Raw genomic sequence first — 16,768 nt, forward strand, 5'->3', positions numbered from 1 at the left:
AAGAAATCAAAGATTTTTATTATTTAATGAAACAGAAGGTACAACATACCCAAATTGATGGGACACAATGAAAGCAGTGCTAAGGGGAAAACTCATAGCTCTGAGTGTCTTTAAAAATCTGAAAAGAGCATACACTAACAGCTTAACAGCACACTTGAAAGCTCTAGAACAAAAAGAAGCTAATATACCCAAGAATAGTAGACAGCAGGAAATCATTAAATTAAGGACTGAAATCAACCCAGTAGAAACAAAAAGAACTATACAATGAATCAACAAAACAAGGAGCTGGTTCTTTGATAACATCAACAAGATAGATAACCCCTTAGTAAAACTAACCAGAGGGCACAGAGACGGTATCCAAATTAACAAAATCAGAAATGAAAAAAAGAGTTATAACAACAGAAACCAAGGAAATTTTAAAAAATCATCAGATCCTACTTCAAAAGTTTCTACTCAACACAACTAGAAAAATCTCTGAATGAAATGGACATTTTTCTAGACAGACACCAAATAACAAAGTTAAGTCAGGGTCAGATAGAACATCTAAACAGTCCCATTACCCCTAAAGAAATAGAAGCAGTCATAGAATTCTGCTGATGAAAAAAAAGCACAGAACCAGATAGATGGATTTAGTGTAGAATTCTATCAGACATTCAAAGAAGACGTAACACCAATGCTCTTCAAATTTTTCCACACAATAGAAACAGACTGAAGACTACCAAACTTGTTCTATGAAGCAACAATTATGCTGATACCAAAACCACACAAAGATCCAGCAAAGAATAAGTACTTCAGAACAATTTCCATTATGAATATTGAAGCAAAACTACTCAATAAAATTATTGCCAATCTAATTCAAGAACACATCAAAATGGTAATACACCACTATCATCCCAGGGATACAGAGATGTTTCAATATAGGGAAATCCATCAATGTAATCCACTACATAAACAGACTCAAAGAAAAAATCCACATGGTCATTGCATTAGATGCTGAAAAAGCATTTGACAAAATTCAGCATCTATTCATGTTAAAAGTCTTGGAAAGAACAGGAATACAAGGGCCATACATAAACATAGTAAAAGCAATATACAGCAAACAGGTAGCCAACATCAAACAAAATGGGTAGAAACTTGAAGCAATCTCACTGAAATAAGGGACTAGACAAGGCTATCCACTCTCTCCCTACCAGTTTAATATAGTACCCAAAGTCCTAGCTAGAGCAATTAGACAACAAAAGGCTGTCAAAGGGATTCAGATTGGAAAGGAAGAAGTCAAATTATCACTATTTACAGATGATATGACAGTATACTAAAGTGACCCCAAAAATTCTTCCAGAGAACTCTTAAACCTGATTAAACAACTTCAGCAAAGTTGCTTGATGTAAATTTAATTCAAACAAATCAGTAACCTTCCTATATTCAAAGGATGAACAGGTTGAGAAAGAAATTAGGGAAACAACACCCTTCACAATGTCACAAACAATATAAACTGTCTTATCATGACTCTAACGAAACAAGTGAAAAATCTGTATGACAAGAACTTCAAGTCTCTGAAGAAAGAAATCTAAGAAGACCTCAGAAGATGGAAAGATCTCTCAAGCTCTTGAATTGACAGATTAGTATAGTAAAAATAGCCATCTTGCCAAAAGCAATATACAGATTCAATGCAATCCCCATCAAAATTCCAACTCAATTGTTCATAGAGTTAGAAAGAGCAACTCTCAAATTCATCTGGAATAACAAAAAACCCAGGACAGGTAAAACTATTCTCAAAAGTAAAAGAACTTCTGGGGGAATCAGTGTCCCAGAACTCAAGCAGTACTACAGAGTAATAGTGTAAAAAAAAACTGCATTGTATTGGTACAGTGACAGGCAGGTAGATCTATGTAGAATTGAAGACCCAGAAATGAACCCACATGCCTATGCTCACTTGATCTTTGACAAAGGAGCTAATTCATCCAGTGGAAAAAAGATAGCCTTTTCAACAAATGGTGCTGGCTCAACTGGAAGTTAGAATGCAGAAGAATGCAAATTGATCCATTCTTATCTCCTTGTAATAAGCTGAAGTCCAAGTAGACCAGGGACTTCCACAAAAATCCAGACACAATAAAACTAAGAGAAAAGAAACTGGGGAAGAGCCTTGAGCACATTTGCACAGGGGAAAACTTCCTGAATAGGACACCAATAGCTTATGCTCTAAGATCAAAAATTGACAAATGAGACCTCATAAAATTATGACTGTTTCTGTAAGGCAAAGGACATTGTCAATAGGAGAAAATGGCAACCAACAAATTGTGAAAAGATCTTTATGGACCCTACATCTGACAGAGGGCTAATATCCAATATATACAAAGAACTCAAGAAGTTAGACTCCAGAGAACCAAATAACCCTATTAAAAATGGGGTACAGAGCTAAACAAAGAATTTTCACCTGAGGAATATCGAATGGCTGAGAAACACCTAAAGCAATGTTCAACATCCTTAGTCATCAGGAAAATGCAAAACAAAACAACCCTGAGATTTTACCTCACACCAGTCAGAATGGCTAAGGCTAAAAACTCAGGAGACAGCAGGTGCTAGTGATGATGTGGAGAAAGAGGAACACTCCTCCACTGATGATTGCATTACAAGCTGCTACAACCACTCTGAAAATTGGACATAATACTACCAGAGGACCCTGTTATATACCACTCCATGGCATATACCCAGAGGATTCTCTAGCATGTAAAAAGGACACTTGCTCCATGATGTTCATAGCAGCCCTATTTATAAGATCCAGAAACTGGAAATAAATCAGATGTCCCTCAATAGAGGAAGGGATACAAAAAATGTGGTATATTTACACAATGGAATACTACTCAGCTATTAAAAACCATAAATTCATGAACTTCTTAGGCAAATGGGTAGAACTGGAAAATATCATCCTGAATGAGGTAACAGCAATCACAAAAGAACACATATGGTATGCACTCATGGTAGCCTAAGAACTAGGAATACACAAGACACAATTCACATATCAAATGAAGCTCAAGAAGAAGGAAGAACAAAGTATGAATACTCTTGTCTTTCTTAGAAGTAACAAAATACCCACAGGAGATACAGAAAGAAAGTGTGAAACAGAGTCTGAGGGAAAAACAATCCAGAGGCTGCCCCACCTAGGGATCCATCCCATATACAGTTACAAAACCCAGACACTGTTATGGAAGCCCACAAGAGCTTGCTGACCAGAGCTGGATGAAGCTGTCACCTGGGAGGCACTGCTAGTACATGACAAAGACAGAGGGAGACACTCTCAGCCAGCAATGGAACTGAACACAGGGTCCCCAATAGAGGAGGTAGAGAAAAGAACAAAGGAAGTGAAGGGGGTTGCAGTGCCATAGGAGGAAAACCAATATGAGCCACCCTGTATTACTATAGCTCTGAGGAACAAAACCATCTACCAAAGAGTACACATGGAGTTACCCATGGCTCCAGATGCATAGGCAGCAGAGGATGGCCTTGTTGGACATCAAACGGATGAGAGCCCTTGGTCCTGGGAAGGATAGATGCTGCAGTGTAAGGGAATACCAGGACATGGACAAGGGAAAGGGTTGATTGGGGAACTCGGGGAGGGGAGATGGGTTATGGGATTTGCGGGGGACCAGGAAAGGGGACATTTGAAATGTAAATAAAAATATATCTAATAAAAATTAATAAGAAAGAACAAAATAAAGAGAGTGAACTTGGGAGTGAGTAGCTTTATGGAAAATATATGAAAAATGGAGAGGAAATGGGGAATACATATGACTATATCTAAATGTATATATGTAAGAAATTTTCCAGAATGGAAAAAAGTCCTTATCCAAATATTTACCCTAAAAGAAATGTTACAGACATTCAAAAATCAAGTAAATAGGACAATTAAAATATGACATGCTAAATAATAAAATCTCCATTAAGAAATACATAAAAGGGGCCTAGAGAGATGTTTCAGTGGTTAAGAGCCCTGACTGCTCTTCTGAAGGTCCTGAGGTCAAATCCCAGCAACCACAGGGTGACTCACAACAATCCATAATGAGATCAGATGGTCTCTTCTGGGGTGTCTGAAGACAGCTACAGTGCACTTAGATAATAAATAAATAAATCTTTTTTAAAAAAATTACTTAAAAGATAAGTTCAAAAAACTGCATTGTTTTTGTATGTAAAAGTCACTCAAATAAACCAGCAGCTTTACTTTATACAAATGATAAACTGGTTGAGAAAGAAAATATGGAAACAACACCCTTCCCAATAGTACAAATATGTAAAATATTTTGGGGTAACTCTAACCAAACAAGTATGAGATCTGTATGACAAGAACTTCAAGACTCTCAAGAAATAAATCAAAGTCCTCAGAATATGAAGATATCTCCCATGCCCATGGACTGGTAGAATTAACAAAGCAAAAATGGCCATCCTATCAAAGGCAATCTACAGTTTCAACACAATCCCCATCAAATTCCCAATACAATTCTTCAAAGACATGGAAAGAGCAATTCTCAAATTCATCTGGAAAAACAAAGAATCCAGAATAGTGAAAACAGTTTTCAATAATGAAAGAACTTGTGCAAAAATCACCATCCCTGACCTTAAGCTATACTATAGAACAATCATGATGAAAAAACTACATGGTATTAGTACAGAAACAGACACATTGATAAATAGAATAGAATGAAGACCCAGAAATAAAACCACTTACAGGCAGAGACTGTCATACATATGTATGTATCAGAGACCTGGGAGGTGAGAGACTCTCAGGACTCAAACAGAGGGCCCTTAGATGAAATGCCCTACACTGGGGAAAAGGAATTTGAAGAGTGCACCTCCAGTAGGAAAGATAGAACATCAAATAGAGAGATGGAATTACCATCCCACAGGCCAAAACTCTGACCCAGAATTGTGTCTAAAAGAAGGGAAGACACAAAAATGGAGAAGAGCTTGAGAGAAGGGAGTTCTGGTGACAGGACCACATTTGGATCAAGCTCAAGGGTAGGCTGTGAAATCTGACACTATTACTGATGCTATAGCATGCTTACAAAAGGAGCATAGCATGGATGTCCTCTGAAAGACCCAACAAGTAGCTCAAAGAGTCTGATATAGATGCTTACACCCAACCAATGTACAGAAGCTGGAGACCCCTGTGGTTGAATTGGGAAAAAGCTGGAAGAAACTGAGGAGGAAGGTTACTCTATAGGAAGACCAGCAGTCTCAACTAACCGAGTCCCGCTAGATCTCTCAGACACTGAGCCATCAGTCAGGCAGCATACACTAGCTGATAAGGAGCCCCTGACAGGTATGCAGCAAAGGACTGCTGCTTGGTCTGGCCTCAGTGAAAATAGATGTGCCTAACCTTTGAAAGGATTGGGGCCCCAAGGAGTTTGGAGGTGTGATGTGATGGGTGTGGTGAGGACATGCTCTTTGAGATGTGGTGAGGAAGTATGGGATGAGGATCAATCAGAGGGCAGACAGTGAGGGCTATAAAACCTAAGCTGTTAAAAAAAAAAGGAGAATAAAAATTCAATAAAATAAAATTAAAATAAAATGTCTTTTCTGTTCAAAAAATTTTAAGGCACAACTTGATAATTATATATTAATACCTTTCTAACGCAATGTGTTAAATACATAATAAATGAAAATCACATAATGGAGTGGATTTGGAGAGGGAGTGAATGACAGAGAATTCAACGCTTATTGGACACAATAAGGGCATCTCTCATGCCCTTTGTATTGTCTTTTTCCTCAGTTATATTGCTTTTCTATGTGAAGATAAATGTCAATGTATTCTAATTAAACAAGTCCCCTTAAATGTTCATGAATCCATTCTTACACACCCAATAAATATTAAAGTTGGTTTTCAAATGACACTGGACTGAGCTTTTATATATCTCTGCCAAATATAAGTATTCAATGAATGAGGAAATACTTGAAAAGTCAAATAAATAGGTATATGTCAACTTTACCTGCTTCTGCTTAATCAGGTAATAATCAATAAAGTCCCGAGGATTTGTAATGTCCAGTGATTCTTGATGTTCTTTTATTTTCTTCAGAAGGTAGGTTTTAATATAATCAAAATTTTTAGCTGCTGTCTTATGACTTCCTGGAAAATAATCAGTAAGTACTGGGAAAGTATTGCAGAACTACAAGAAAAAAAACAAGAATTTATTAAGTATATTAGGTATAATAAAAAATATATAGAGAATAACATAATAAGCATGATTTAGATTTATAGTTATATATATGACACATGTTCACTTTGAATAAGAGTCGATTCATTTCATAAATTTAAAATACCACATGGTATACATTAATGAAATTCATACATTTTAGATTCCAGTGGATGTTAAGATAATAGGATAACTGATTCACTGCAGAAAGCTTTACAATCAGCCAACCTCTGACATGAAGTGACAACAAAGAAGTGAGTGGGCCTCTTTTAAAGACACCTTGATAAAAATTGTATACTTTATCAACTGCTTTGCAGTCCATAAATACTATATAGGCAGAGAACAGGAGATGCTAATTCTTCACGGGGAAAGATAGTGAAGATATTTGTGATCCACATACCATAAAACCATTCATATTGTCATTTATTCCTGTTCCCTTTTAAGGGAGAATCCAAACTAAAGTATCAAACATTTCAGTGATTTCAGTGCTTCCTGAATAATTATTCCAAATTTTTCTTAGTAGATCGTTATCTTTCTTATCTAAGGTATTTCTGTCAAATACCAGAATGAGTAGGTCTTAAAGGTTGACATTAAAAAAAAAAACTTGTGAGTATTGCAAGAATATTCTATGAGTGACTAGATATCTTTCTCAAAATCAATGAATTAATTCTCTCTACTAGTCCACGTGTAATTTGAGCTGTGATAAAGAATGACCATAGGTTTGCTTTCAGGAGGAAAGGTATTTTTCTACACCTGTATCCAAGGACTGCTCAGAATCTTGACATTCTCATTGAGTTTTTTCATCAAGAAAAGAAAATCCTTATCTTTATAATCAAAACGATCCTGGAAAATAATGGAGCAGATGATATTGCATGGAACACAGCCCAGGATGAAGGTGGGATCACAGGGTGAGCCTGAAGAATGGGAAACAATTGTAAAATGTTATTAAAATATACCAAGAGGGAAATTTATCCTTGTTAATGTGTACAGTACCTTTAGAAATTTTAAGCAGTATTGTATCTACAAAGTCCTCTAATAGCTAAACATTCAGTATATATAGTAACAGCAACAACCTTTACTTTTAATATGAAATAACATTACTCAAATATGATTTCTATCTTCTTTTCACTTAATTTTGAAGAGAGAACTTAAAGAAAAGTTTCTTCAGTATTTAAGCAGATAACCTGAGTCTTCTGTGACAGGTACTTCCTGTATAGGTAGCATTCACAAAGACAGCAAATTAAAATCTGCTTACTCTCTAAGACAAAAGAGTGGCTGCAAAGAGAAATGGTATACACAACAGAAGACAGAACTATAATATACTTAGAGAAAGGTGAGATAGTCTTAATGAAACAGTCCAAGTTTAGTTAAACAAGTCATTCAATTAAGTTAGTTTGTATGGGTACTGGTTCAACTTGTGGTCAGCATGCAGAGGAATGCAAATTAATCCATTCTTATCTCCTTGTACAAAGCTCAAGTCCAAGTGAATCAAAAAACTCTAGATAAAACCAGATACACTACAATAAATAATAGAGAAAGTGAGGAAGAGGCCCAAATACATGGGAATAGGGGAACATTTCCTGAAGAAAACACCAATGGCTTATGTTCTAAGATCATGAATTGATAAATGAGACCTCATAAAATTGCAAAGCTTCTGTAAGGCAAAGAATATTGTCAATAGGACAAAATGGCAAACAACAGAATGGGAAAATATGCTTTCTAATCTTCTAACTGAATGTGAGTTAATATCTAATATATATAAAGAACTCAAGAAATTAGACTCCAACCAATCAAATAACCCTATTAAAATGGGGTACAGAGATAAACCAAGATAAGTGTATATTAGCCCCAAATCTTGGAATACCCAAGATACAATTCACAGATCACATGAAGCTCAAGAGGAAGGAAAAATGAAGTGTGGGTGATCTGGTTCTTCTGAGAAGAGGGAACAAAATTCTCAAAGGAGCAAATATGTAAATAACATGTAGAGAAGAGACTGAAGGAAAGGCCATCCAGAGACTGTACCACCTGGGGATTCATCCCATATAAAGTCACCAAACCCTGACGCTATCATGGATGTCAAGAAATACTTGCTGAAAGGAGCCTGATATGGCTGTCCCCTGAGAGGCCCTGCCAGAGTCTTTACAAATACAGAGGCAGATGCACACAGCCAAACATTGGAATGATCACGGGTCCCCCAATGTAAGATTTAGAGAAAGACTGAAGGATCTGAAGGGGTTTTCAGCCCCAATGGAGTAGTTACAGTAAGGAGTAAAGGAGCTGAAAGAGTTTGCAACTTCATAGGAAGAACAACAAAATCAACCAACCAGACGCCCAGAGTTCCAAAGGAGTAAGCCATCAACCAAGGGGTACACATGGATCTAGCTGTATATGTAGCAGAGGATTGTCTTTCGGGAATCAATAGGAGGAGAAGTCCTTGATCCTATAAAGTCTCAATAGATGCCCCAAAGTAGGGGAATCGAGGGCAGCAAGGTGGGAGGGGTTGGTGGGTGGAGGAATGACATCATAAAAGCAGGGGGAGAGGGGATAGGATAGGGGCTTTCCCAGGAGAGGGCAAAATGAGAAAGAGGATAACATTTGAAATGTAAATAAAGAATATATCCAATAAAAGAATTTTTTGAAAATATAACATCAAAGACATTTATGACATTTCTGTCTCCACAAAAAGCTAAATTCCCTCTGAGAAAATGTATGTATTCTAAATTTTCATAAACAATATCGGATACTTAAAACACACACACACACACACACACACACACACACAAGGATTGGCACTCACTGATAAGTGGATATTAGCCCAAAAGCTTGGAATACTCAAGATACAATTTGCAGATGACATGAAGCTCAAGAAGGAAGATCAAATTGTGGGTGCTTTGGTCCTCCTTAGAAAGGGAAACAAAATACTCATGGAAGCAAATATGGACACAAAGTATAGAGCAGAGACTGAAGGAAAGGCCGTTCGGAGACTGCCCCACCTGGAGACCCATCCCATATATAGTCACCAAACTCAGACACTATTGTGGATGCCAAGAAGTGCATACTGACAGGAGCCTGATATAGCTGTCTCCTGAGAGGTTCGGCCAGAACCTGACATATACAGAGATGGATGCTCACAGTCAATCATTGAACTCATCAAGTGGTCCCTAATTGAAGAATTAGAGAAAAGACTAAAGGAGTTGAGGGTGTTTTCAAGCCAATAGGAAGAACAATATCAACCAACCAGAGCTCCCAGGGTCTAAACCATCAAACAAAAAGTAGACATGGAGGGACCCATTGCTCCAGCTGAATATGAGGCAGAGGATGGCTTTGTTGGGCCTCAATGGATGAAGAGGTTCTCAGTCCTGTGAAGGCTCAATATCTCAGTATAGGTGAATACCAAAGCAGGGAGGAGGGAATGGGTGGATGTGTAGGGACACACCCTCATAGAAATAGGATAGGATAGGTGGTGTAATTCAGAAAAAGGGATAACATGTGAAATGTAAATAAATAAAATATCCAATAAAAACTAATAAAAAGTTTGTATGTTTTGCAGAATAATGCTATCATGTGTAATTTCTTAAAACATACAAATCACAAAAACGAACCATGATAAATTTTCAAATCATGATAAAGGTCTATTACACACAGTTAAGGAATGAAAAATATACTTTGATTCATATGTACCCAGGACTAAGAAAATAAATGTTTAAGACATGTAGACATATCAGTGAAGTTGTGGAGACCAAAGTTGCTCAACAAAATAAAAAGAAATATAATCTGGTTTGGGATAAATAAACAAACATGGATAGTGTCACTGCCACCATTATTAATAGCAATTACTTTCATAAAAAGATCAGTAATAAACAAGGTATGTTTATGCTAAGGATGTAACTTTTTAGAAAATTAAAACAAAACCTGTGTTCGTGATATCTGATTCAAAGGCAACTGCAAAACATTTCTGAAAGAATAGTACTAGTAGATCCTTTGTACTCTAACCTGTAACAGAATGGAAAAGTCAAAACTCAAAGCTTTCCTCACCATTGGTTTTCCTCAGTTCCTCCACAAGGCACTGTGCTTCCTCTTGAACACGGTTTTCAATGGTCCTTTTTCCCATGCCCAAATTCCGCAGAGTCATCAGTGTAAACCGTCTTATTTCTTTCCATCTATTTCCATGGCTAAAAACAATTCCTAAACAAATAGTAATGGAAACTACAATGTGATCCTAGAAAGAGAAAATGGCATCTGCAAAGACACAACGATAGAGAAGCCCAGTCTGAGCCCCAGAATCATGTCTAGCCTTTGCTTTCTCTCTTTTTCTTTACTGTAAATGCTGCCCAGCTCATGAATGAACATGCACACTCACTTACCAAGTCCTTTATTGATTTGTTCAATTACTGGGAAGCTTCCTCTTTCAGAAAACTCCTCCCCATGATCAATTAAGGCTTCTTTCACTGCTTCATACCCATGCAACACCACAGTGGGCTTCATGCCAAAGTACAGAGTGAACACAGGGCCATAGACTTTTGAGAACTGAAAATTGGAAAACAAAGCAATGGGTAATTGTCACTTGTCAGTGGGTACAAAGTACCCTGTGATGACCAAGGCAGTTGATACTTAGATTACAATGAATTGTTACCTCGAAATAATCAGCAGGTCTCTTGATCCTGTTTCAGTAACTGAGGCAAGAGTTTTCCAGATTCTTTCTGGGGATGAATTGCTCAGGAGTAAAAGACCTCCATTCTATTGGCAGTCACCATACCCTGACACTGTTACTGATGTTATGTTTAGCCTACAGGCAGAAACCTAGCATGGCTGTCCTCTGAGAGCCTCTATGAGCAGCTTACTGAGAAAAATACACATACTTACAGCCAATCATCGGACTGTAGGAAGAGTAAAGAAAAGTAGGGGAAGGTTGCAGGTACTGAAGGGGATGGCAATCCCATAGGAAGAGTAACAGTATAAACTAACTTAGACCCTTGGGTGTTCCCAGAGACTAAGACACAAACTAAAGAGCATAATACAGGCTGGTCAAAGGCTTTTGGCACATATATAGCAGAGAAATACCTTATCCCACTTCAGTGGGTGAGGATGTACCTAGTCCTTTACAGACTTGATACCCCAGAGAGGAGGAAGATTTAGAAGAACCCTCACAGATACAAAGGGGAGAGGGAATGGGGGAGAACACTGTGAAGGGGAATGATAGGCAACATTTGGCCATTAATAATAATAATTATGATAATAATAATAACAAAAATAATAATAGTAAATACTCAACATTGGTACTAGGCTTTTTTATCAGTTGATACCTGGGCAATCTAATTTCATGTTCAGTCAATACTAAAATAAGAATCAATGCACAGATGTTTGTTTCAGGAACTCCTGCAAAGTTTTTATGTGGAACTCAGCCCCAGAAAGAAGAGTGGAAGTCCATAATGAGGAAGCTAACACTGAAGGTTCACACAGCAAGGGCATCTACTAAGAGAAAAAACTTCTTAACCTGGGACATTCATGTCCCAAGTCACAAAGTAAAACTCAATGTGGATAGTATCAAATTTCTTTAGTTTTCTTATTTCGAGTATTACTCTAGATCTATAGATATTTTCTCTTAATAAAAAGCAACAGTCATTTAAAGAACTTCGTTTAGAAATGCTAATGCTAATGAAAATATATCATAAAATGTGCTACCTGACCTACTGGATGATGTAGTGTGACCTTTTCCAGGGACTTTTAGCAAAAAAATAAAAGATAAAAAAATGAAAAAATAAAAAAATAAAAAAGATGGAAAACAGCAATAAAATAAAGATGGGAAGAAGTATACATATTTTTTTGCAATTTTGAAAATATTATTATAACATGCAAAGAAACGAAAGTTCTCTAATTCACGATAAAAAATTGGTTTTTCCTTAATTTCTGATGGGGGCAAGAAATGCAACTTTAGAGGCTTTTAACTTCACAATCATTGATTTCAATACTCTTTTTGGTCAGTTCTGAAAACATGCAAAAATAACATTATACAAACATATATAAATGTACATATATGCATATAACAATTAATAAAAGAATAAGCCATAGATTTTATAAAGAACAGTAAGGAGTGTATGAGAGGGTTTGGAAAGAGAAAAGGAAAGGAAGAATATAATTTCAAAATAATAATTCAGTAATTATAATCTCATAATGAAAAGAAATTTTTAAAAGAAGTGTTTGATTTATCTTTCCTTGCAAGGTGCTAGGGGAGCATACTTACACTCGTTAAGGATTGGGTGATGTTCTTTGCATCTAGCTGGAAGAAATTGCCAATAATTGGGAAACCAGTAGGACCAGGAGGGAGATTCCCAGTCCTGGAACTCTGTCTCCAGAGTGAGAGGACAATGAGAGAGGAGAGGGTGAGCACCAGGAACGTGACCAGATCCATTGAGCTACTCCTTCCTGACACAGCTGTGATCAGGCAGCACAGAGTTTTTATCCTGTGGCTGCAGAATCAATATGACATCACAACTGACTAATCAACTGCAGCTCTTTAATCTTTGTTTACATGGACTTTATCCTAGTGATAAGGGCAAAAATAAGCTGTTCTTCATGCTTAAACATTTCATAATGTAGCTCAATCTACTCATCTACTATATCTTCCTATGCCTGAGCAACTATGCCCAGGATTAACAGTATATTTAAATTATTCATTTGTTACCTTAAACATTGACAGATGCATTCTAAATAAGCATAGCTTTATAAGTATTTAACAGGCTCTAACAAATACAACTAAGTAAATAAATTGTATCTAGTATTACTCATATTGAATAAAAGACAATATATTATCCTGTCCTTCACCACTGTATAATACAAGTCATGGAAAAATGAAAACTATTGTTATTTGTTCTAATGGTAAAAAGACAAATGAAAGAACTTTCAGTATTGCACAGTTCATAGAAAGAAAAAAAATGAACTCAATGAGATTTTCTTATGTCCATAGATATTCACCGTGGTTTTATTACATTTTTTATTTAAAATAGATTCTTGTCTAGTACCATACTCCAGGCCACTCATCCCTCCCACATCTCTCCACAGTTTTATTCCCCCTCTGTTTTCTGTTCAGAAATGTGCAGGCCTCCAAGAGATGACAAGCAAACTGGGCACATCAAGATACAGTAAAACAAGACAAGAGCCCTCAAATTGAAGCTGGGTAAGACAACAGTAGGAAGGAAACGAGTTTCAAGATCAGGCAAAAGAGCCACTCCCAATGTTAGGAGTACCACAAAACAAGCTACAAGCTGTATGACTACTCGCTTCATATCACTCTAGGCAAGAATATAGCAGCTCAATATAACTAACCACAAAGACATCAGATAACTGCACAAAAATTACTATAAGTCCTTGACTGTATTGTCTAATCCAGAAAAGGTGTTTTGCATTCTTTATTCTTGTTTAGAGTTACTATTGCTATGATGAAATATCATAATCAAAAGCAAATTGTGGAGGAAAGGCATTAATTGGTTTACAATTCCACACCATGGTTCTTCATTGGAAGAAGCCAAAATAGGAACTCAAGCAGGACAGGGCTAGGGAAGCAGGATCTGATGCAGAGGTCATTGAGGGGTGCCGCTTACTGGTTTGTTTCCATCGCTTGCTCATTCTGCTCTCTTCTAAAATCCAGGACCACTATCCCACACATGGCCTTATGCATCATGAGCTAGGTCCTCTTCAGAAAATAACTGATTAAGAATATGCCTGCAGTGAGATCTTAGGGAGACATTTTTTTCAAACGAAGTTCCCTTTTTCCAAATGACTCTACCTGTGTCAAGTTGACATAAGCTTTATCATCATAATTCTGTAATTGATAAGAATAAATCATTACTATATAATGAACAAGGAAGGTTGAATACAGAGCAGTTTCTGTGACTTTAATAAATCATAAGTTGTTGAAGATGTTAGAAATCATAATATGAAATGGCCAGACTGTTCAGAATGGAATGTGATAAGACAGACATGTAAAACTTTAGATATTAATGGAATGATATAGGTTATTATAATTAGAATGGCAAAACTCAAGCATAGTCTTGATTGATAGAGATGGCATCAATGATATTCTAAATAGACTAAGCAGATATTGCCAAGCTCCCTTAGCTCAGAAAATTGTCTTTTTTATTATGTTATACAGTATTTCATAAATGATATAAAAGTTCTGTGGATTTTCATAAAATGCTCATATCAGGGTTTATTCTGATTCCCTCTCTTTTCTTTGTCTAAACCAAAATTATTCCCACTAGGGATTAAAAGCTGAGCCTTGGACATTCTGTCCTTCAGGTAGGTAGACAGAAACTATGGGTAGTATAACCAGGGTTTAAGTCCTTATCTTGCATTTTTTCCTCCATATAGACATTCAGTACCATCATCAACCAACCTTTACTGACTGTGTACTGTGGTTCAATATCAACCTTATTTAGTCCTATTCAAAACAAACATGAGTTTAGTTAATAATTACATCATTTTTGATATAGAGGTCAGAAAAGTTTTACCTTAATAATTCAAATCTGGATAATAATTAGATCATCATTTTCTGACGTGGAGGTCAGAAAAGTTCTAACTTAATAATCTTTAGACCTTTGGTGACCCAAAGTCATCTTGCCCTGTTATCTTGTGTAAGGTAAGCAGAATTTGTTGTCTGGCCCATGTTGACACAAAATGCCAAAGAAACAAAGTTCCATTTACTGAACATAGGTTAGACCAAAAAGCATAAAAGTTTATATTGGACTTCATATTGGAAACTGGTAAACTGTTAAATTGGTGAGATCACAATGGCTTCAATGCTCAGGGTACTAGCTGAGGACAGAGTCTAAGGAATAAAGACACATGGCCTAACCTGTTATATTTTCCACCAGAATCATTGTGGGTAGATGATAAAAAATCTTGAGCAACACATCACCCTCAGTATCAGTACATGAGCAGCATGAATTCATTCTCTCCCCTTTAGTGAACTGGTCTCAGAACTGATCTGAGCTATGGGTTCAGGATGGGATACAACATACAGCATCAGTTTTCAAAGGACTTCCCACACCATCTTTTACCCAATATCAGGAAGCACAATGGAGAGTAATCAGGTAACAAGATATAGCATAAAAGATTACTTTTATAGGATACCCACAAGGAAGACTGCTCAGACATTGGTTGAAGCCAATAGAAAGTCTATTAGCCAGCTGTTAACTACATTAGCTGTTCTGGAATCTGTTGTAGTGCTGAGCCTTTCTCATGATGAGCTTTTAAGCATAAATATCATATTCTGTGTTAGCATACTTCAGTTAACAAGAATGATTACCTTGAAGCAGAACTGAAAAAGCCAAAAATCAAGGTTAATACATTTAGAGACTTTCCCAGAACTAGACTTTGATTACAAAGGTCTTTTTTGGGTTTTGGGTTTTGGTTTAGAGGAGTTTTTAGTTTTAGATTTGTTTTGTTTTGTTTTGTTTTTATTTTGGCTGATTTTTTCTGTGCTCTGAGTTTGATGTTCTAAATGGTACTTCCAAAATGAAGTCAATTGTGCTAAGCTGTGGGGAACCTCCTTTGAACAGATATATTCTATTTGCACACACACAAACATACAGGTGTTTCATGCCAGTTTCCCCCACAACCCCCTTGTTCAACTCCAAAGGATACTAACAACATGTTCCTCTTGTGCATCCATCACTACCATCATAGCTTTATAAACAATGACAACAACTCCTAAAGAATCAAGTCCAATGCATTATGACAAATTGATGTCATCCATGTTTCTTGATTGGGTATACATAAGTATGATTTTATTTCAACAAATGCACACTCATATTGTATATGGGCTTCAGCCTAAGCAAGTAAAAACTCAAAGAAGTTGATAAACCATATGCTTTCTACCACTGCCATCATGGACATTCCTTAACAGATTAAAAACTGATAATGGTTCTGCCTTCAATAGCTCTTAATTCAAATCCTTCTACACATACTTTTCTCTTGGCTTTTTTGTCATTCCTCATACTCACTTTGCTACTATACAGTCTCCCCATAGCCTTAACAACATCTACTACTAGAATTCTTCTCTAGGGAATTGCAAAATGGACACAACAAATTTACAGGAATGCAGGATTGCCCACTTGAACAATGCTGAATTGAGATTGAGATCCCCCTACACCTGGATTTCATCACCACTACACCCAGCCTGGGGGGCAAAAAACCAGGTCAGGAAGCTTAGTAATATAGAGTGGATTTCAGGCCTGAAGACTTGATTGGCACACACCTGAGACTTTTGCAACTCCTTGTTCCCTGCCGAATTTCCAACCTAGGACATGTGCCACACTTGCCATATAAGAAAATGCAACCTGTGGTCATGTGGGCTCAGAACAGAGTTCTCCATGTTAATGAGGTACATAGAGACCCTGAAGGTTTAACCAATAAGCTCTCCTTCCCAGATATCCCTCCCTGGCAGAGGTATTTGATCTTGGATACACCCTAAGAAGTTGATATTGCATGGTATGACTCTACTTTCTGCAATACACAGTCAATAAACAGTTTAGAAACATGGACAGTCTCTTTCATGAAAATCTACTGTGGGGAGCAATGGA

The 16,768-nt window shown here is 36.8% G+C and overlaps 1 protein-coding gene across 4 annotated transcripts in view; it reads right to left on the reverse strand.

The window, feature by feature from the left end:
- The window catches only part of LOC127677123 (cytochrome P450 2C6-like), a 30,686-nt gene extending 18,089 nt beyond the window's left edge, over positions 1-12,597 (reverse strand). Inside the window, exons 1-5 of one of the 4 annotated variants that reach the window (XM_052172344.1) lie at positions 12,430-12,597; positions 10,553-10,715; positions 10,224-10,373; positions 6,939-7,099; positions 5,982-6,158 (exon numbers count right to left, since the gene is read on the reverse strand). In XM_052172344.1, coding sequence (XP_052028304.1) covers positions 5,982-6,158; positions 6,939-7,099; positions 10,224-10,373; positions 10,553-10,715; positions 12,430-12,597 — 819 coding nt within the window. Of the gene's footprint in view, positions 1-5,976; positions 6,159-6,938; positions 7,100-10,223; positions 10,374-10,552; positions 10,716-12,429 lie in introns of all 4 variants that reach the window. The other 3 variants (XM_052172345.1, XM_052172347.1, XM_052172348.1) reach the window with 3 other exon arrangements.
- Positions 12,598-16,768: the final 4,171 nt, after the last annotated feature.

Source organism: Apodemus sylvaticus, chromosome 1 (assembly GCF_947179515.1).
Source record: "Apodemus sylvaticus chromosome 1, mApoSyl1.1, whole genome shotgun sequence".
In the NCBI taxonomy this organism is placed as follows: domain Eukaryota; kingdom Metazoa; phylum Chordata; class Mammalia; order Rodentia; family Muridae; genus Apodemus; species Apodemus sylvaticus.